Consider the following 23,866-nt stretch of genomic DNA (forward strand, 5'->3'; position numbering starts at 1 on the left):
GTTCAGTCTAATTTGATTTGTATTGTATTAAATGTTTAACTCATTTGGCCTTCTTTAGTTTGATTTTTGTGATTTTTGGATTATTTTCCGTGTTATCCGACCTTCCCGCTTATCCGACCTTGCCGCGGCCGGTTTAGGTCGGATAATCGAGACTCTACTGTTATACTGGAACAAATAAGCCCTCGGTCACAAATATTAAGTCAAAATTGACCAGGTTTCGACGCTACTATGAGCGTCATTTTCAGAATTAGGCAACTGTTGTAAAACATATTAAGTATATAAGATATTAATAAAATTAAAGTTTGTACTGACTGGAAAAAGATGCAGTACTTATAAGACACATATTAAAAAAGATCTAAGCCGGAAAGGCGACGTCATGAATAGTTGTAAGTAAGATGGCGAGCCGCTAAGGGCTGTTCGTACTTTAGTGAACAAGGGTTGCAACAAGACTGAGGTGCCCCCGTTAGAAAGTGTGGGCAAGTAAGCATGGTGTTGCTACGAGCGCCATCTAATAGCCGCAAAAACAACTAGGCTACTGTACATTCAAAATTAGACGCATGAAACTGTGATGCAGCTGATTCAGGCATAACGTAAGCACTAATGATAATAGGATGAAGTTACATATTTATCTGCTTTAAACAGAGATACATTTTGTAACGTAAAAAAAACGTTAGTTATGACATACAGGAAAACAGCAAAGATGTAACAGGAAAACAGCATTTCGGTAAACTGCATGAGGAAATCTGAATCAAAGATCAAGCAATGGCTTTATACAGTCGAAAAAGTTTTTATTTCGCAAGCTGCAGCTGTTCGTTGAGAATGAGGCCATCATGACGAGAGAGATGTTTGAAAATCTCCAATTCCTCTAAAACATCTAACCTACGCCCCTTATTTTCGGTATGCAGAATATTGTTATTGCCTATGACTTTAGGCACGTGTCCAGTAATTAAGAGATGATCGGCAAAGGATGAATTTAGGGGACCGGTGCCGTTCTTTCTCAAAAGATGTTCTTTATATCTGAATCAGCTGCATCACAATTTCATGTGTCTGATTTTGAATGTACAGTAGCCTAGTTGTTTCTGCGGCTACTAGATGGTGCTCATAGCAACACCATGTTTACTTGCCCACACTTTCTAACGTGGGCACCTCAGTCTTGTTGCAACCCTTGTTCACTAAAGTACGAGCAGCCCTTAACGGCTCGCCATCTTACTTACAACTATTCATGACGTCGCCTTTCCGGCTTAGATCTTTTTTAATATGTGACTTGTAAGTACTTCATCTTTTTCCAGTCAGTACAAACTTTAATTTTATTAATGTATTGTATACTCAATATGTTTTAGAACAGTTAGTCTAATTCTGAAAATGACGCTCATAGTAGCGTCGAAAACTGGTCAATTTTGACTTAATATTTGTGACCGAGGGCTTGTTTGTTCTAATATAAATCTGCCACGCTCACTGAACTTTAGCAGCTATGTTCAAAGTTTTCTACATCTACATCTACATTGATACTCCGCAAGCCACCCAACGGTGTGTGGCGGAGGGCACTTTACGTGCCACTGTCATTACCTCCCTTTCCTGTTCCAGTCGCGTATGGTTCGCGGGAAGAACGACTGTCTGAAAGCCTCCGTGCGCGCTCTAATCTCTCTAATTTTACATTCGTGATCTCCTCGGGAAGTATAAGTAGGGGGAAGCAATATATTCGATACCTCATCCAGAAACGCACCCTCTCGAAACCTGGCGAGCAAGCTACACCGCGATGCAGAGCGCCTCTCTTGCAGAGTCTGCCACTTGAGTTTATTAAACATCTCCGTAACGCTATCACGGTTACCAAATAACCCTGTGACGAAACGCGCCGCTCTTCTTTGGATCTTCTCTATCTCCTCCGTCAACCCGACCTGGTACGGATCCCACACTGATGAGCAATACTCAAGTATAGGTCGAACGAGTGTTTTGTAAGCCACCTCCTTTGTTGATGGACTACATTTTCTAAGCACTCTCCCAATGAATCTCAACCTGGTACCCGCCTTACCAACAATTAATTTTATATGATCATTCCACTTCAAATCGTTCCGTACGCATACTCCCAGATATTTTACAGAAGTAACTGCTACCAGTGTTTGTTCCGCTATCATATAATCATACAATAAAGGATCCTTCTTTCTATGTATTCGCAATACATTACATTTGTCTATGTTAAGGGTCAATTGCCACTCCCTGCACCAAGTGCCTATCCGCTGCAGATCTTCCTGTATTTCGCTACAATTTTCTAATGCAGCAACTTCTCTGTATACTACAGCATCATCCGCGAAAAGCCGCATGGAACTTCCGACACTATCTACTAAGTCATTTATATATATTGTGAAAAGCAATGGTCCCATAACACTCCCCTGTGGCACGCCAGAGGTTACTTTAACGTCTGTAGACGTCTCTCCATTGATAACAACATGCTGTGTTCTGTTTGCTAAAAACTCTTCAATCCAGCCACACAGCTGGTCTGATATTCCGTAGGCTCTTACTTTGTTTATCAGGCGACAGTGCGGAACTGTATCGAACGCCTTCCGGAAGTCAAGAAAAATAGCATCTACCTGGGAGCCTGTATCTAATATTTTCTGGGTCTCATGAACAAATAAGGCGAGTTGGGTCTCACACGATCGCTGTTTCCGGAATCCACGTTGATTCCTACATAGTAGATTCTGGGTTTCCAGAAATGACATGATACGCGAGCAAAAAACATGTTCTAAAATTCTACAAGAGATCGACGTAAGAGATATAGGTCTATAGTTTTGCGCATCTGCTCGACGACCCTTCTTGAAGACTGGGACTATCTGTGCTCTTTTCCAATCATTTGGAACCCTCCGTTCCTCTAGAGACTTGCGGTACACGGCTGTTAGAAGGGGGGCAAGTTCTTTCGCGTACTCTGTGTAGAATCGAATTGGTATCCCGTCAGGTCCAGTGGACTTTCCTCTATTGAGTGATTCCAGTTGCTTTTCTATTCCTTGGACACTTATTTCGATGTCAGCCATTTTTCCGTTTGTGCGAGGATTTAGAGAAGGAACTGCAGTGCGGTCTTCCTCTGTGAAACAGCTTTGGAAAAAGGTGTTTAGTATTTCAGCTTTACGCGTGTCATCCTCTGTTTCAATGCCATCATCATCCCGTAGTGTCTGGATATGCTGTTTCGAGCCACTTACTGATTTAACGTAAGACCAGAACTTCCTAGGATTTTCTGTCAAGTCGGTACATAGAATTTTACTTTCGAATTCAATGAACGCTTCACGCATAGCCCTCCTTACGCTAACTTTGACATCGTTTAGCTTCTGTTTGTCTGAGAGGTTTTGGCTGCGTTTAAACTTGGAGTGGAGCTCTCTTTGCTTTCGCAGTAGTTTCCTAACTACTGTAGTAGGTCCGGCAAGCTGGCGAGGCGGCTGGCAGCGCTGCGATGTGAGAACCTGGTGGTACGTACCTCATCCTGGGCGGAGACGAAGGACTCTGGGTTGGAGGTGTACGTCGTCATGGACTCCCCGTACAGCCGCGCCGAGCTGTCCGTCCGGAACAGCACAGACCTCTGCAACAGCACAGGAAGGCGGGCCGGTCAGTGTCAGCGTAAACGTGGCGCGGATTGTTTACTAATGCAGTCGTCTCGTCTAACGAGTACGACTGGTGCGCGCGTCCCGCCGCCAAGGACGCCTCGGAGCTCCTACGCAGGTGCCGGCTGCTCTCTGCAGCCTCCGATACTACTTAAAAAGATATGTTAACAACTCCTTTCATGGAACTTGCATCGGGAGGTGGTCACAGAATAAAACAAACAAGAAAAGAATTCTCACAAACTCCTCCATCTTTTACATGTACACAGCTTTATAGTACCCCAAAGGAAGGCCTCTTTCCAGCCATCATTGTGAAACGCTCCTTTCAGTCTCTCTCCGGTATCGGGGATTACAACTGTTATACCAGGTGTATCGGTATGAAATGAGCGTTAAGATACAAATGTGTCGATATGGAACATTTGTTGTGAACGAGACTTAATTTTTTTTTGTTTGGTTGGTATGACACCAGTCAAAGATATTTAGTATACATCAAGTCATGGAACAAACAACATCATATGTTTTCATCGTGTTAACAATGTCCAATTTTGTACCAGAAAGTGATGATTTGCGGAATGCATTAATTTTTTATTTTCATTTGAAAATAAGTGCAGCAGAGTCGCATCGAATACTTGTCGAGGCATATGGTGATCATGCTCTATCAGAAGCAAGATGCAAAAGATGGTTTCAACGGTTCAGAAATAATGATTTTGATGTAAGAAATAAAGAACGTGGAAGACCACCAAAAAAGTTTGAAGACGACGAATTGCAAACAAAATTGGATGAAGATGATACTTTGCCGGCCGAAGTGGTCGTGCGGTTCTAGGCGCTGCAGTCTGGAACCGCGAGACCGCTACAGTCGCAGGTTCGAATCCGGCCTCGGGCATGGATGTGTGTGATGTCCTTAGGTTAGTTATGTTTAACTAGTTCTAAGTTCTAGGGGACTAATGACCTCAGAAGTTAAGTCCCATAGTGCTCAGAGCCATTTGAAGATGATACTTTGAGTCAGAAGCAAATGGTAGCAATGCTAAATGTTGCACAACAAACAATTTTTGACCGTTTGAAAGCTATGGGAAAGATCCAAAAGTGTGGAAAATGGGTGCCACATGAAAGACAGATGGAAAACCGAAAAACCATTTGTCAAATTGTGTATGAAAGACATGAAAGAAAATCAATTTTGCATCGAATTGTTACTGGCGATGTAAAATGGATTTATTTTAAGAATCCTAAACGGGAAAAATTATGGGTTAATCCGGGACAATCATCAACATCGACTGCAAAACCAGATCCATTCGGCAAGAAGACAATGCTCTGTGTTTGGTGGGATCAGAAAGGTGTGGTGTATCATGAGCTTCTAAAACCCGATGAAACGGTGAATACTAATCGCTACAGACAACAAATTATCAATTTGAACAATGTATTGATCGGAAAAAGACCAGAATGGGCCAGAAGACATATCAAAGTAGTTTTCTTACACGACAATGCACCTGCACACAAAGCAAAACTGTTTCAGGTTACAATCAAAACACTTGGCTGGGAGCTGCTATTCACAGTATTCACCAGACTGGGCCCCTTCCGACTACCATTTGTTTTCATCAATGGGACACGCATTGGCTGAGGAACACTTCGATTCCTACGAAGAAGTCGAAAATTGGGTGTCTGATTGGTCTGCTTCAAAAGACGAACATTGCTAGTGGCGTGGTGTCCACAAATTGCCAGAAAGGTGGTCACAAAATGTATAGAAAGCAATGGTCAGTACTTTGAATAAAAGGTTTTTACTTTTCAATTCAAAATTAGTGTTTCATTTTCACAAAAAAAACGCTCATTTCATACAGGTACACCTGGTAATACACATGAGGCGCTGAGAAACACAGGGTCCTAAGGCACACGGTCGTCGATTCTCAGATTGTAGCATGTACGCATGCTCCTGACATCCGTTAAGAAGACAATAAACTCCCTCAAGAATAAAATCTCACATGGAATTGATGGCACTTCCAGTAGGATAATAAAAGCTTGTTCCAAGAGATAAGTGGGAATCTTAGCCACATGCTCTCTGAAGCAGGGTATTTCCCCAGATAGACTGAAGTATGCCATTCTTAAACCACTGCATAAAAAAGGGGATACGTCTGATGACAACAACTACCGCCCAATCTCTCTTCTGACTGCCTTATCCAAAATTCTTGAAAAAGTAATGTACTGTACAGTAGCTTCACACCTTTGTAAAAATAAAGTTTTAACAAAATGTCAGTTTGGTTTCCAGAAAGATTATTCAACGGAAAATGCTTTGTATACTTTCACTAATGAAATATTAAATGCTCTGAGTAACTGGAAGTCACCAGTTGGGATTTTTTGTGGTCTCTCAAGGGCTTTTGATTGTGTAAATCATGGAATACTTCTACACTACTGGCCATTAAAATTGCTACACATCGAAGATGACGTCCTACAGACGCGAATTTAACCTACAGGAAGAAGATGCTGTGATATGCAAATGATTAGCTTTTCATAGCATTCACACAAGGCAGGCGCCGGTGGCGATACCTACAATGTGCTGACATGAGGAACGTTTCCAACCGATTTCTCATACACAAACAGCAGTTGACCGGCGTTGCCTGGTCAAACGTTGTTGTGATGCCTCGTGTAAGGAGGAGAAATGCGTACCATCACGTTTCCGACTTTGATAAAGGTCGGATTGTAGCCTATCGCGATTGCGGTTTATCGTATCGCGAAATTACAGCTCTCGTTGGTCGAGATCCAATGACTGTTACAGAATATGGAATCGGTGGGTTCAAGAGGGTAATACAAAACGCCGCGCTGGATCCCAACGGCCTCGTATCACTAGCAGTCGAGATGACAGGCATCTATCCGCATGGCTGTAACGGATCGTGCAGCCACGTCTCGATCCCTGAATCAACAGATGGGGACGTTTGCAAGACAGCAACCACCTGCACGAACAGTTCGACGACGTTTGCAGCAGCAAGGACTACCAGCTCGGAGACCATGGCTGCGGTTACCCTTGACGCTGCATCACAGACAGGAGGACCTGCGATGGTGTACTCAACGGCGAACCTGGGTGCACGAATGGCAAAACGCCATTTTTTCGGATGAATCCAGGTTCTGATTACAGCATCATGATGGTCGCATCCGTGTTTGGCGACATCGCGGTGAACGCACATTGGAAGCGTGTATTCGTCAACGCCATACTGGCGTATGAATCGGCAAGATGGTATGGTGTGCCATTGGTTACACGTCTGGGTCACCTCTTGTTCGCATTGACGGCAGTTTGAACAGTGGACGTTACATTTCAGATGTGTTACGACCCGTGACTCTACCCTTCATTCGATCCCTGCGAAACCCTACATTTCAGCAGAATAATGCACGATTGCATGTTGCAGGTTCTGTAAGGGCCTCTCTGGATACAGAAAATGTTCGACTGCTGCCCTGGCCAGCACATTCTGCAGATCTCTCACGAATTTAAAACGTCTGGTCAATGGTGGCCGAGCAGCTGGCTCGTCACAGTACGCCAGACACTACTCTTGATGAACTGTGGTATCGTGTTGAAGCTGCATGGGCAGCTGTACCTGTACACGCCATCCAAGCTCTGTTTGACTCAATGCCCAGGCGTATCAACGTCGTTATTATGGCTAGAGATGGTTGTTCTGGGTACTGATTTCTCAGTATCTATGCACCCAAATTGCGTGAAAATATAACCACACGTCAGTTCTAGTAAATATATTTGTCCAATGAATACCCGTTTGTCATCTGCTTTTCTTCTTGGTGTAGCAATTGTAATGGCCAGTAGTGTGGATAAGCTCAAGTGCTGTGGTATGAATGGGACAGCGCTCAAATGGTTTAAATCATACCTAACTGGAAGAGTGCAGAAAGTTGAAATAAGCAGTTCACATAATATGCAAACAACTGGTGATTTCTCAAACTGGGAAACAATCACGAATGGGGTGCCGCAAGGTTCGGCCTTGGGTGCTCTGCTGTTCTTAATACATATTAATGACTTGCCATTCTATATTCACGAGGATCCAAAGCTGGTACTATTTGCCGATGATACAAGTATAGCTATCACACCCAACAGACAAGAATTAACCAATGAAATTGTAAACGATGTTTTTCAGAAAATCATTAAGTGGTTCTCTGCAAATAGGCTCTCATTAAACTTCGACAAAACGCAGTATATACAGTTCCACACAGTAAATGGAATGACATAATTAATAAATATAGACTTCGATCAGAAATCGGTAGCTAAGGTAAAATATTCAAAATTTCTAGGTGTTTGCATTGATGAGGGGTTGAACTGGAAAAAGCACACTGAATTCGGATCATTGCAAATTTTGGCGATATACATCTCAGTAAATTAGCTTACCACGTCTATTTCCATTCCCTGCTTTCGTATGGCATCATATTCTGGGGTAACTCATCATTGAGTAAAAGAGTGTTCATTGCACAAAAGCGTGTAATGAGAATAACTGCTGCAGATCATCCAAGATCATCCTGCAGACACTTACTTAAAGAGCTAGGGATCTTCACTGTAGCCTCACAAAATATATATATATATATATATTCACTTATGAAATTTGTTATTAACAATCCGAAAGAATTCAAAAGTAATAGCAGTGTACATGGCTACAACCCTAGGAGAAAGGATGATCTTCACTACTCAAGGTTAAATCTAACATTGGCTCAGAAGGGGGTAAATTATGATGCCACAAAAGTCTTTGCTCACTTACCTAATAGCATCAAAAGTCTGGCATCTAGCCATATAGCATTTAAAAGGAAATTAAAAGAATTTCTGAATGGCAACTCCTTCTACTCATTAGATGAATTTTTGGATATAGTAACTGGGTAATTTCCCCAGCCCCCACAAAAAAATATTAAGTGTCTTGTAATATTCTGTGTACCGTAATATCTTGTATAGACACCTTTTATTAACCTGACACGTTCCACATCATTACGAAGTGCCGTATTCATGATCTATGGAACAAGTACTAATCTAATCTAATCTCGCGGTGAACCAGCTTTATCAGTGCTCTACCCCTACACTGTGTGTATGAACATTTGCGATAAGCTGTCTTTACCATTTCTCTGATATTCATTTCCATATGGGTCCAACACACACATCTTCATAGCTGTAGGAACGCTCATTGACTACAAGGGCTCCCCTTTCTTCATAAAAACTGGAAGTACTTGAAGGAACGCCCCACAGTAACCTCACATTTCGTGATTTCGGCATTCCAGTCTGCAAAATGTACGCTGAGGACTTCAGAACCGTTTAAGAGTGTCACCGACCTCACTACCAAACTAAAAATGTATATTTGTGCCAGCAGTGCACATTTCAGAAATTTTACATCGATGAAGTTTTCAACAGGTTGCCATGATCTGTTGTTTAAAATAGCATAATCTTCACTGAAGTCGTGGGACCCCACAATTTCCTTCAAGTCACATACAGGCGGACCACAATTTGTTATTTCACTACAGTTTGTAGATGCCTTGCAAAATCTAGTGCCCAATTATGAGGGTGAAAGGCAAATTTGTTATTTCACTACAGTTTGTAGATGCCTTGCAAAATCTAGTGCCCAATTATGAGGGTGAAAGGCAAATATCAATCTTGGAAACCAAGGACTTAATAAAACTGCTAAATTACACTTGAAACACATAGAATTAAAAAAAACTACTACGTATCGTGACTGAGAGTTTTACCTGAATCTCAAGCCAGAGAACATGCTTAGTGAAAAGATGTTAACAGGCACCATGAAATGTTTGTACAGGTCATAAATGGGTGTGTGGTATATTTAGTACCTGAGCTTTACGTTCTGATTATAGTTTCACATTAATTACCAACGACACAGTAGTGAAAAAGATACTATTGCCACTAGTCTATATACGAAAATTTTCTGGATTAACATTAATAATAATAATAATAACCCTAAGTATTAAAATTTAATAACATAAAGCGAATACATTATTTTCTACAGGAAACATACGATTCTGGCACGTGGGTAAAAACCAAGTCAGTACTACGAGACTGGTGATACGTCTGTAAATTTGATTTTCACAGACGTGTATTTTTCTCAAAACTTCGTGTCTATGCTTTCGACCTTTATTGTTCTCAGTGCTTTATACGTATTACTTTTGTAATAGATGCGTTAGTGCAAATCCTGGGCTGAATACTGGGTGTTTTTACTACTGTAGGTACAGACGAGAATGGGGGGCAGAGGACAATGAAATGAGCAAATAATCCTAATAAACATAGACCTCGAAACAAATGGTTTCCCTCACGGTTTGCACAAGTGCAGTCATGCCAATTATTACAACACTGGTCATGTCTAAAAGGCTACGTTTATTTCGAAGCACCGCAAGTGAAGCGTAAATTACACAGGGATAAACTGTCCTCGTTTGATTTTATCAGCATTCCAGATACCTAAGTACTGGTAAATAGCGTTTCGAAAACAAGTGTGTCAGTGTCTCGCCGATATTACCTCCCAGGTCCAGCGACTTGAACGTATTTGATTTTTTTGTGTGGGGATGTTTAAAAGCTTTGGAGTTCTCCAGCACTGTTGATAGCGTCGATGCGTTCCGGGAAAGCAATGTAGATCGTTGTCAGTGAATTCGGAGCACGTCTGGGATTCTTTAACGTGTACGATCAGCGACGAGGACTCGGCTCATGTCAGCCTTCACATAAAAGGAGGCCATATGGAACACTTGCTGGAATGTATTTGTCCTCAAGTGCGTATCTTTAGTTTGAATTCTTGGGGACTCTGTTTTAAGATGATCAAGAGCTCAGTAATAACACGTGGTATCGGTGAAATCACTGGTTACCGAACCTACGTTTGTTAGGATTATCTACCTATATTAGTCAAACATCCTAGATAAACAAAGCTACGATCAAAGAGAATCATTCGCCGTATGCGGAAATCATTGGGCAACGGATCGGAACATATATATAAGAAGCTCAATATCGTTATAGATTTTCGCATACGCTGAAGAGCAGTACGAAAACTGAATCTCTGTGCGCTGAAGAAGAATGCAAGTCCAGCTTCTTATTTATGTGCGAGTACACAGATCAATGCTTGTTCTGTATAATGGATAAAAATAATTATGTCTTTTCTACTATAGTCATTTCTGAGCGTCTGATCCAATAGTTACGTCAATAATTCAAAAAATCTAATTTCCTTAATACGAATGTTTCTAGTACGCAGTTATTCATTCACTGTTCTATAACGCACTGAAACGTAAATATTTCATAACATCCCATTCTCTTCTGTTTCTGTTCAAATGGCTCTGAGCACTATGGGACTCAACTGCTGAGGTCATTAGTCCCCTAGAACTTAGAACTAGTTAAACCTAACTAACCTAAGGACATCACAAACATCCATGCCCGAGGCAGGATTCGAACCTGCGACCGTAGCGGTCTTGCGGTTCCAGACTGCAGCGCCTTTAACCGCGCGGCCACTTCGGCCGGCTCTGTTTCTGTGTTCCGATTTTTAAGTACGTATTTGTCATGTCACACACATAGCCTATTTTGACAGATTTTTCTATCTAAATTAGCTTCAAAGTCATAAATAACGTCACAACCTAAGTAACAGAAAAATAAATTGAATAAAACAAGTCAATTATTTCCACAAACCATTAATCATTCTCCTCCCATATCTAATTAATCTTTCCACATTCTACTCAGCGGAAAATGTAACGTCTTTTAAATACTTTTTTTTTATCTGCAATTACTTTTCCTCCATACTCTTTTTTCAGTGAATGGTTAACTTCGTTCCGACTTCAGCATATATCCCAGCATGCTTTCCTTTCTTCTGACTCAGACTGTCCGGACATTATTTCATCGTTTATTCTTTTTCGCGCCTTCGCTTTTTGCACTTCATCACTGTATTTAATGTTTAAATATTTCTTGTAGATGCATAATTCGGCTGTGTAACTGCATCATCACTCGCACAACCTTTTGAGTGAGAAATTCCGATAGAAACAAGAATGATCTCGTCCAGTAGTGGCATACCTTCCCTAGCAAGCTATTACTGTAGCTGCCACTGTGCTTAAGTAGAGGATATGCTGCACTACTTCGTTTGATAAGATAGACGTTGTCATCAGAAAAAACAAAATTGTTATTCTTCGGGTAGGAGCATGGAATGTTAGATTACTTACTTAGGTAGGTTGGTTAGAGAATTTAAAAAGGGAAATGAATGAGTTAAAGCTGCATATAGTGGGAATTAGCGAAGTGGTGTGCAGGAAGAACGGGACTTCTGGTCAGGCGAACACAGGGTCATAAATATTAAAAAAAAAGCAGGGATAACGCACGAGGAGGTCAATACTAAATAGGAAAATAGAAATACGGGTAAGATATTATGAAAAGTATAGCGAACGCATTATCAGAGCCAGGTTATACATGATGCTAGCACTCACCACAATAATAAAAGTTGCCTGCTAGTTCCGCAGCAGAGGAAGAGAATAAAACAATATATGATGAAACAAAAGTAATTATTGAGATAATTAAGAGAGATGAACATTTAATTGCGATGCGCGACTGGAATTAGATAATAGGAAGAGATGGAAAAATAATACGAATACATGGCATGGAAGAAAAAATTAAAAAGGAAGCTGCCTGGTAAAATTTTGGGCAGAGTGTACATTTTGTTTAAGAATCACGAAAGAAGGTCGTGTACATAGAAGAAAGATGGAGACACCAGAAGGTTTCAGACAGGTTATCTAACGGTAAGGCAGTGATTACGAAACCAGGAGCAAATGTGAACTCAGAACATAACTTATTAGTTATGAATGGCAAATTAAAGTAGAAGGAACCGCTAAACTATAGGAAGTTAAGGAGATACAACCTACGTAAATAGAAAGCATCGGAGGAAGTTTAGAGTTTCAGAGGGAGTATTGGGCAACAATCGACTGAAACAGAGGAAAAGAACACAGCAGAAGACGAAGGAATAAGATTGAGAGATGAAGTAGAGGAGATGGCAGATGATAAATAGAAATGAAGACAAGTCCCAGAAGAATTCCTTGGATAACACTGACGAAGAAAGAAAACATATAATTGCAGAAAAAACAGTCAAAAGGGAATTTAGACTTCTAAAAAATCAGATTGACAAAAAAAGCAAAATGACTGAATAATAACAGCTGAAAGACAAATGAAGTACTCAAGAAGTATGCAGACTAGAGGCAAGACAGATGCTGCATATAGCAAAATTAAGGAAACCTTTAGAGAAAACACTTGTACGAATAATGAAAGCTCGAATGGCACGCCAGTAATAAGCAAAGAAGGGAAAGCCAAAAGGTGTAAGGAATATCATATAGAAGGGCTATACAAGGGAAATGAACTCCAAATGGTTCAAATGGCTCTGAGCACTATGGGACTTAACTTCTGAGGTCATCAGTCCTCTAGAGTTTAGAACTACTTAAAACTAACTAACCTACGGACATCACACATATCCATGCCCGAGGCAGGATTCGAACCTGCGACCGTAGCGGTCGCACGGTTGCAGACTGAAGCGCCTAGAACCGCTCGCCCACTCCGGCCGGCGAAATGAACTCCAGACAGAAGAGGAAGTAAATGAAGGTAGGATATGATACTGCGAAATGAATCTGGCATGATAAAACTATTCCACCTGGTGTGAAAGATTTGTGAGGTAGCCGAAATACCCACAGGCTTCAAGAAGAATGCTATAATTCCAAAAGAATGCAGGTGATGGCAGGTGTATTACCGAATTATCAGTTAATAAGTCATGGTTGCAAAATACTGACACGAATTATTTACAGAAGAATGGGAAATCTGATAGAAGACAGTCTTGGGGAAGATCAGTCTGGGTTCCGCAGAAATGTAGAAAGACGCGAGGCAATGACAACCCTACGACATATCTTAAAATATAAATTGAGAAAAAACTTGTGAGAGTCGAAGGACATGAAAGGGAAGCAGTAGTTGGGAAGGCAGTGAGACAGGGTTGTAGCCTGTCACCCACGTTATTCAATCTGCACACGGTGCAAGCAGTAAAGGAAATCAAGCAGAAATTGGTAAAAGGGAATTAAAGTTCAATGAAAAGAAATGAAAACCTCGATAGTTGCTGATGACTGTGTAAGTCTGTAAGAGACGGCAAAGGACGTAAAAGAGCAGTTGTAACGAAATGCATAGTGACTTGTAAGGAGATTATAAGACGAACATCAACAAAAGTAAAATGGAACTTAGTCGAATTAAATTAGGTGGTGCTCAGGAAATTCAGTTAGGAAATGAGACACTTAAAGAAGTAGACGAAGGACTGCAAATTTGTGGGTAGAGAGGGATAACAGACTCGGATTAGAGTAGGATGGGGAAAGAAATTGACTGTGCCCTTTCAAAGGAACCGTCCCGCTGTTTGCTTTAAGCGATTTAAGGAAAACAGACAAAACCTGAATATGGATTTCCGGACGAGGGTTTGAGCCTTTGTCCTCCAGAATGCGAGACCCGTGTGCTAATTACTGCGCTACCTCGCTCGGCAGAAGTAGATGAAGTTTGCTATATGGACAGTTAAATAAGTGATGATGACAGAAGTACGGAGGAACTACAGACTGGCATTAGCAAGAGTAGCATTTCTGAAAAAAAAAGAGAAATTTTTAACGTCAAATATAAATTTAAATGTTAGGAAATCTTCTCTCAAGGCTTTTGTATGGAGTGTAACCTTGCACGTAAGTGAAACGTGGACGACCAGTAGTTCAGACACGGAGGAAAAATGAAGGTTTTGAAATGTGATGATACAAAAGAATGCTGAACATTAAATGGGTAGATCGAGTAACTGATGAGGAGGTACGGCACCGAATGCGGGGGGGGCGGGGGGGGGGACCTTACGGTACAACTTGACAAAAAAGGGAGCGGTTGATAGGACACATCCTGAGGCATCAAGGGATCGTTAATTCAGTTGGTTGGTTGGTTGGTATGGGAGAGGGGACCAAACAGTGAGGTCATCGGTCCCATAGGATTCGGGAAGGAGGGGCAAGGAAGTAAGCCGTGCCCTTTCAAAGGAACAATCCCGGCATTTGACTATTAATTTAGTAATGGGTGACGCGTCGGCATTAAAAATTGTAGAATACAGCAAGCAGGTTCAAAGGGATGTAGGTTGCAGTAATTATGCATAGATGAAGAGGCTTGCACAGGATGGAATAGCATAAAGGCTGCATCAGACCAGTCTTCGGACTAAAGAGCATATCGTCACTCATTAATTTATTTATTCATTTTCTTTTTTCCTTCTGGTTTAAATGAGCGTCCATTAGTGTGTGTATGTTCATTGAGAACTGGTAGCTTCCTTGTGGCGTTATCTCCTACCTAGTAAGGCCACTGGGTGCTTACAACGACCCCTATCATCTGGATACCTTCCAAGTCGGCGTATCAGTAGACATGCTGACCTTCTTAACTGTCCGTAGACACTTGATACGTTCTCCTTGAATCTTTTCAGAACTTACAACTCTTCTGGGTAGTCACTGAAGCAGCAGGGTGCAAAATTTACTGAGACAAGAAATATTCTTCTATATTATTCGTTTTACAGACTGTCTAGTCTCTGGAAACGTTTATTGACTGAACTGCATCTCCGTAATCCATAATCGATCTAATTTAGGTGCAGAATATGCTAAGTCCGCAACGGATAGATAATTAATTCAGATCTTTCACTCAGCAAAAGATGCAATGGTCCGAAGCGTTGCGCTGTGTTCTTAAAAATTTCAATAATGTACTGTTGACAAGTCAGTCGTGTGCACAGGGTGACTCCTAAGATTTCCAGTTATCGCCCGCTGGATGGGTTCCCAAAATAGATGTACTGGTTGGCAGGCGATCGTCGGCGTTTTGCGAAGATCATAGCTTGACTCTAGGCTGCGTTGAAGTCGATGCGCCACTAGGGTGGCCAGATTTCAGTATCTTGATGAGCTTATTAAAGCCTATAGTGTTCTGTCTGTGGCCACCAGCTTCTAGTGAAGAAGACTGTGTCATCTTCGTAGATGGTTCTGGTAACTTGTAGTATCTGCGAGTGTTTCGCTGTATAGGCAGAGTACAACAATAGCTCTAGCATTATTGTTTCTTTGAAACCAGTGCCACACCAGCCTATTCGTATACTTCTCCTGCTCGTACTACAAAAACGCGATCCATTGTGTAGGTGGCTAATAGCTGCACCATGCGTCCCACCGCGAAGAGCTTGTACAGTCATGCTCTTAAATTAAGGATAACTGCAGAATGTGGTGCCACACAACGTGGCACTACACAAAACTGGCGCTAATAGCATAGGCACATACGGAACACACACCACACAGATCTGTAAGTCCACAGTATTGGTGATAAGTTGAGAAAACCGTCCCGAAACACATGTGCTACAAAACGCCACTGTTCCCTGTGCATGTACTCTAACATCAATATGGGATATGATGACCATGCACATGTGCATGTACACAGGCTGCACAATGGGTTGGCATACTCTGGATCAGGTGGTCGAGCAGCTGCTGGGGTACAGCCTCCCATTCTTGCACCAGTGCCTGTCGGAGCTCCTAAAGTGTCGCAGGGGTTTGAAGACGTGTAGCGATAGGTCGACCGAGAGCATCCCAGATGTGCTCGATGGGGTTTAGGTCTGGAGAACAGGCAGGCCACTCCATTCGCCTGATATCTTCTGTTTCAAGGTACTCCTCCACGATGGCAGCTCGGTGGGGCCGTGCGTTATCATCCATCAGGAGGAAGGTGGGACCCACTGCACACCTAAAAAGGCGGAAATACTGGTGCAAAATGACGTCGCGATACACCTGACCTGTAACAGTTCCTCTGTAAAAGACATGCAGGGGTGTACGTACACCAATCATAATCCCACCCCACACCATCAAATCCCGACCTCCATACAGGTCTCTTTCAAGGACATTAAGGGGTTGGTACCTGGTTCCTGGTTCACGCCAGATGAAAACCCGGCGAGAATCACTGTTCAGAATATACCTGGACTCGTCCGTGAACATAACCTGGGACCACTGTTCCAATGATCATGTATTGTTCTTCACACCAGGCTTTACGGGCTCTCCTGTGACCAGAGGTAAGTGGAATGCACCTTGCAGGTCCCCGGGCGAATATACCATGTCTATTCAGTCGCCTGTAGATTGTGTGTCTGGCGACAACTGTTCCAGTGGCTGCGGTAAGGTCCATAGCAAATCTACCTGCAGTACTCCGTGGCCGTCTACTGGCACTGATGATGAGGTATAGATCTCCTTGTGGTGTTGTACACTGTGGACGTCCCGTGCTGTAGCGCCTGGACACGTTTCCTGTCTGCTTGAATCGTTGCCATAATCTTGAGATTACACTTTGTGGCACACGGAGGGCCCGTGCTACGACCTGCTGTGTTTGAATAGCCTCCAGTTGCCCCAGTATTCTACCCCTCATAACGTCATCAATATGTGTTCTTTGAGACATTTTCAACACTTAGTCACCATAGCAAGTCTGAAAACGTCTGCACACTTACTCGCTGCATCCACCACACACCAACACACCTCTGCATATGTGGACTTCTGCCAGCGCCACCATGCGACGACCGCAGGTCAGATGCACCGCATGGTCATACCCCGAGGTGATTTACACCCGCAAACCGCCCACCAGAGCGTTGTTTCACCACGTATCAGCATTATCCTTAATTTATGAGCATCTCTGTATAATAGCCCAATGTGCAGGACTACGTCTAAGGCAACGGGGATATCTCCAGGAAAATCGTGCAGCAAGATTCTTTGCTGCTAAAAGTCATTTTAACTTCTTTAACAAACAACGACACAATTTTGTGGTGAAGTGGCCTGCCCGAAAACCGAACTGCTCCTCAAATAAGATGATTTCCAAAACAGGCTCTGCAGACGACTGCCACACCAGTCGAGCAGTCACATTACGCGTAGTCCATGGCCAGCAAGGCCGCCCAGCGAATTCAACGTAGGACGACGCACTGAATATCGCCAGCAGTTCAACAGTGATTCGTCCGATAGTTGCTGATGACTCTTCTGGGCTGTGTGGCCGTGGCCGAAGAAAGTTTTCGTTTCTATCAGAGCTGTGCTGGACCTCTTCGGAGGTGCTCCTGGCGACGTTGAGTATTGACTGACAAGTCGGACGTCGGAGAGCGACATAAATGCTTTGTAAAATTGGAAATTTGTGGTAAGGTCTTATGGGACCAAACTGCTGAGGTCATCGGTCCCTAAGCTTACACACTACTTAATCTAACTCAAACTAACTTATGATAAGGACGACAGACACACTCATGCCCGGGGGAGGACTCGAACCTCCGACGGGGGAAGCCGCACGGACCATGACAAGACGCCCTTTGACCTGTCCGGCGCGACAAAATGCTATGTAAAGCGGGCGTCGTCGAGTTTACACGTGATGTTTGTCAGAGAAAAACTTAACTATCGCTTGTCGTTTGTCAAGGATAAAGACTTATCTATCGATTTTGCTGAGCCACTGTGCGTGTGTCACTGAGTTTCATGGATTCTTCTTTTGTGTTAAAATTATCACTGCTCTTATATATTGCGATTGCTTCTCTATGTAGTCGTGGACAAAAGTTTCTCACAGCATAAAATTTTGGTTTCGGAAAACTTCACTTCATGATTTCTTGACTGGAAAGCATGCTCTGCTACAGCTGTTTTTCCTAGTCGGCAAAGACTTTTACGTTGTTTCAGTCATGCATTGAAACTTCTCTTTGTAGTTCCGATTAGACCTTTCCATAAGCACACGGAATCTCATACACTCCACTTTCTGACAGAGGAGAGCGTTTGTTCTTTACGGATAAGAATGCTTGACATATTTCTTTACTTGGTCTAAAAACCGAAGACGGAAAACAAAAAATTCAGCTGTAGCAGACTACAGACTACGCTCTTCAGTCAGGGAATCATGCAGTGACGGCTCTGAGCACAATGGGACTTAACATCTGAGGTCATCAGTCCCCTAGAACTTAGAACTACTTAAAGCTAACTAACCTAAGGACATCACACACATCCATGCCCGAGGCAGGATTCGAACCTGCGACCGTAGCGGTCGCGCGGTTCCAGACGTAAGCGCCTAGAACTGCTCGGCCACATCGGCTGGCCACAAAACTCAGTGGTATATGGATAATGGCTCTGCAAAATCGAGAGATAAATTATTATCCTTGGCAGGCGACAACCGATAGGTGAGTTGACAAAGATTATCTCTGCTGATCACGCATAAAATACACCACGTCTATTCTACACAGTATTTCTGTCGCTCTCCGACCTCCGACTGGTCAGTCAGTAAGACTCAGCGTCGCCAGAAGCACCTCCGAAGACGTCCAGCGCAGCTCTGGTCGAAACATCAGGAACCGGAAAGTTTCTTCGACCACGGGCGTATAATCCCGAAGACTCATCAGCAACTATGAAATCCGGTCGTGAACCCCGTCACTCTACGATTCTTGATGGATAGTGAAATGATTCAGCCCAGACGTTATTCGACGCGTTCATTGACCGGGACACACACTACACTTTATTCCAATGAAAGACCACTTCCTTCCAGCTGTAGCTTTTGATTTTTTTATGTTTATCTCTTCTTCTTCTTCTTTGTGGCCTCCGTAGGTAGCCTCTTCATGGAGTTATTCTCCTCCCATAACCTCTTCGTCATTTTTCTTCTCCTCTTCCTCTCATCTTCCAAGACCTTCAGTATCCTCTTCCCTCGTATGCTCCAGTAGTGACTATCTATCCTTATCCTCTGTCCTCGTACTCCACTGGGTCTCTACTTGCTCCTCCAATTTTCCTTTTCTGCCACCTTGATGTTTATCTCATGTATGTACAATCGATTTCAAGACAGTACTGTCCCGACTTCAATTATCTGTTAGACGTGCTTCATGAATCTAATATTGTTAGTACTCAAACTGTCGTTCCACCAAGAGAGTCGTCGATAAAATTTCGTTTCGACGCAGAAAATAGCAGGTGTTCGACACGTGCTACCAAGCTGTATGGCAGACTATTATAGGCGCTTCCCTTTATGGAACAACAGTCACAGTGCCTACGGCATTCGATTTATAAGGCACAGCTAAGGCGTACATGAGACAAACATAAAAATAAAATAAAAAATACATCTGTAACAAAACTAACTGTCACTGGAATAAATAAATGACAGCTGAAAGACGTATAGAAAATTGGTACGTAGCCGACTCCACGAAAAAAAGATGGATAGCTGTTTTTAGATGGCAGTGTCCGGTATTGCGGTGCCGACCTAACAGTACATTTGCTCTGAGTGCCCATTTCATGGTAGTGCTGTCCAAATAAACAGGACTGTTTCGCACTATCAAAATTCTACAGACGTCTACTTGTACTGTGAACGAGGCTTCACTCGTGACAAAACAGATTCTGACGACGAAACGTCAGTTGTCTTTTCATTCTGGATTGGTACACAAACGGCTGGTTGTACATAAACAAATACCAATAGAAGATTAACAATTCTGAGTTTTAACAGCCAGACTAATTTCCATAAGTGCCTAGTAAAAACACTTATTTTATTTATTTATTTAGCGTATGGCTAATACAGACATATCATGAAATTAAATTACTTATACATATGTACATATTGACACACAAGAAACTTAAGTTTGTCTTTATAACTGAATATCCAGTCCTTCAATCCAGCGCACTGCATCTGGAGTTGCTAGCAGGAAGTCCTCTTTGGCGCCGTGATAGGCTCGAATCCTGTATTCACTGACAATGTGGTGAACAGTATGGTATGGAGCCCCGCAGTCACAAGCTGGATCAGGCAGCTTCTTCCACTTAAAGAGAGCATCCCTGCATCGCCCATGGCTGGTACGGATTCTGTTGAGAGTAGTCCAGGTCTTGCGTGGTAAGTCGAATTGACTTGGAAGTTTAGCACCTGAGAAGAAGTTATGCAGGTGCACATCTGTCACTGCTTCCCACCGACCTTTCCATTCTTCAAGAGATTTGAAATTCTTAGCAACCATGTCAGCAGCATCGCACAGAGTTGGATGGCGTGATTTCAGTCTCTTGCAATTTAAAAGTGGCAGGTCGCTATGCACGGGTAGGTTAGAATTCCTGGAGATCTTGTGGAATTCTCTCATAAGGGCAGTACATCTGCGTAGATCAGGAGGCATTATACCGGTTAACAGTGGAAGCCAATACACTGGAGTAGATCTGATTGCCAGATATTATGCGCATTATCATATTCAGGTGGTTACCAGCAAACCTTGTATGATGACTGTTCGTCCAAACAGGTGCACAATACTCAGCACTTGAGTACACCAAGCCCAGAGCTGAAGATCGCAGGGTGGTTGCTGAAGATCCCCAGGTAGTTCCGCGTAGCTTATGGAGGATGTTGTTTCGAGTCCTCAACTTTTGAGCTAAGTTAAGGTGTTGTTTGAAGCAAAGTGTACGATCCAGGATGACACCAAGATATTTTGGGTTCCAATTATGACGAAGAATTCTGCCTCTGAAACTTACTTCCAGTTTTACGTTCGCCAACCGGTTATTTAGATGGAAGCAACACACTTCTGTTTTACTCACACTGGGTTGGAGTCTCCAGATTTTGAAGTAGTTATCTAATGCAGACAAGTCATTGGCTAGAATCTCTTCTGTTGTCTTCATTTTCTGGTGTTTTACGGCTAGAGCCAGGTCATCGGCTTAGCAGTGTTTTCTGGACGAAGTGTCAGGTAGATCAGATAGATATAGGTTGAACAGCAAGGGTGAGAGAACTGATCGTTGAGGCTATCCGTTGTTCAGCTTCCTCTCCTTACTTATGTTGCTTCCACTGATTACCTGGAACTTCCGATCACTTAGCATGCTGTTAATCAGTCGAGCCATTGTTCTGCAGGGTATGATGCGGAGAAATTTGTAGATAAGGCCTTCCCTCCACACAGTGTCGAAGGCGGCAGTTAGATCAACAAATGCCACATATGTTTTCTGCTTCATTTGGTATCCTGACTCTATGAAGGATGTGAGAGACACTACTTGGTCACAGCAGCTACGCCCTGGTCTGAAGCCTGCCTGATCAACTGGAACGTTCGCCGGCCGAAGTGGCCGTGCGGTTAAAGGCGCTGCAGTCTGGAACCGCAAGACCGCTACGGTCGCAGGTTCGAATCCTGCCTCGGGCATGGATGTTTGTGATGTCCTTAGGTTAGTTAGGCTTAACTAGTTCTAAGTTCTAGGGGACTAATGACCTCAGCAGTTGAGTCCCATAGTGCTCAGGGCCATTTGAACCATTTGAACTGGAACGTTCTCTCGGATAGCGCTACTTATTCTGTTATATATTAGCCTTTCAAAAAGCTTGCAGCAGCAGCTGAGTAGGGAAATGGGGCGATAGTTTTCTACCTTGTTGCTGGGTTTGCCAGGTTTCAGAACAGATATTGTCTTCGCCTCTTTAAACTCTGATGGAAGTTGACCAGTCAGCAGGATGTCAGTGAAGAATTCTGCCAGCCATTTCTTAGCTTTTCCCCCCATATGGATCAGGAATTCTGGATGGATACCACTATTCCCAGCAAACTAATCGCCACTTTTTATCTTCTTCACATGACCATCCACCGGCAAAGAAACTAGTAATGGAGCAACAATATACGAGTATGTAACAGCAGGATAAATGCTTCATGGATATGCTCCGGCGTCGCATTTGTATATCATAACAAGCTTTTGACAGCTTCCTCTTCATCATCGTAATGAATTACCCGCAGGCCGTGTAGTACTTTGCTTCCGAGGGGCGTTCTATAAGTAATGCAACACATTCGTGTTCTCGGAGATTTTCGGATGAGAAAATGTGGATGGAATTTATTGTGGGACGTCATGGAATATTCTCGCTTCAGCCCCTACACTTCCGCTACATTGCATTTCATTTCCTGAAGTTCCAATAGGTGGCGCCGCCTCCAAAATGGCGCCTGTAATGAAGGTGCGTTCCAAGCAGAGAGCTGTCATTGAGGTTTTTTTTTCCACAGAAAACGACAGCATCGCAGATATTCATAGATGCTTGAAAAATGTTTACGGACACCAGGCAGTGAACAAAAGCACGGTGAGCCATTGGGCGAGGCGTCTGCCATCACAGCAACAAGGTCACTGAAACACGTCCAATCCCCCGTGTGCCGGCCCGTTGCGCACAGCTGTAACGCCTGCAGTGTTGAAATACACGCACACTATCATTCGAGGTGATCACGGTATCACAATCAAACATCTCGATGCACAACTGGACACCTCTGTTGGTAGCGCTGTCACACTCGTCCACCAGTTGGGATCTCGGAGGTTTGTGCCTACTGGGTTCCTCGCGGCCTAACGAAGGACTATAAGGACCAACAAAGGATCATCTGTGCGGAATTGCTTGCGCGTTAACGTGGCTGATCGTAACAGTTTTTCGTCGAACATCGTCACAGGCGTTGAAAAATGCTCACAAAACTTCACTCGACCGCTCTTCCTCATCCACCCTACAGCCCAGATCTCGTATCTTTCCACGTCCATCTGTTTGGCCCAATGAAGGATGCTCTCCCGGGATACAGTATGTGGATGATGGAGAGGTTATTGATGCAGCAAAAAGATGGTTCCGACGTCGACCAATAGAGTGCTGCCACGTGGGCATACGGTCCATACCAGTAAGGTAGCGTTGAAAATAGGGCTTGTAGGCAAAACAGTGTGGAATAATATGGTGTACTGGAATCCTGAATAAAACCAACCTGCTTTCAGAAGCAAATGTGTTGCAATCCTTACCGAACGCCCCTCGTAGTTAATAACGGAAATAAATTGCCTCAACGAGACTGCTATTGTTGCCTATGTTTTGTGACTAAAACCGTATTCCTTGCTTAATATATCTTTTTATTTATAACGCCGTTTCGGCTACTGCCATCATTACATCAGAACTGAGAACTTGTAAAACAAGCTTTGTGTCATCTTGGGGTTGAAGCACTTATGTCCGTGTTTGCCTTAGCAATACATGTGTTTTTGAATGGAGTCCGCCTTATAGCAAAACAGTTTTGTTTTTTATCCCAAACATGTTTCACTGAACTTGCAGCACCATCAGTGGGCTTTTGTTTTATGAATGTTAGACATACGAAATAGTCTTTACTGTTTGTAAATATTAGTTTTCAAAATCGTAATTACAGATTTTCGAGCCGGCTAGATTGGCCTAGCGGTTCTAGGCGCTACAGTCTGGAACCGCGCGACCGTTACGGTCGCAGGTTCGAATCCTGTCTCGGGCATGGATGTGTGTGATGTCCTTAGGTTAGTTAGGTTTAAGTAGCTCTAAGCTCTAGGGGACTGACGACCTCAGAAGTTAATTCCCATAGTGCTCAGAGCCATTTGAACAGATTTTCGAAGAAACACAC

The 23,866-nt window shown here is 43.0% G+C and overlaps 1 protein-coding gene across 1 annotated transcript in view; it reads right to left on the bottom strand.

Moving 5' to 3' along the window:
- The window catches only part of LOC126484583 (mitoguardin), a 94,283-nt gene that overhangs the window by 66,230 nt on the left and 4,187 nt on the right, over positions 1 to 23,866 (bottom strand). Inside the window, exon 2 of the mRNA XM_050108146.1 lies at positions 3,461 to 3,562. Coding sequence (XP_049964103.1) covers positions 3,461 to 3,562 — 102 coding nt within the window. The remainder of the gene's footprint in view (positions 1 to 3,460; positions 3,563 to 23,866) is intronic.

This window comes from Schistocerca serialis, chromosome 6, assembly GCF_023864345.2.
Source record: "Schistocerca serialis cubense isolate TAMUIC-IGC-003099 chromosome 6, iqSchSeri2.2, whole genome shotgun sequence".
NCBI classification, from domain to species: Eukaryota; Metazoa; Arthropoda; class Insecta; order Orthoptera; family Acrididae; genus Schistocerca; species Schistocerca serialis.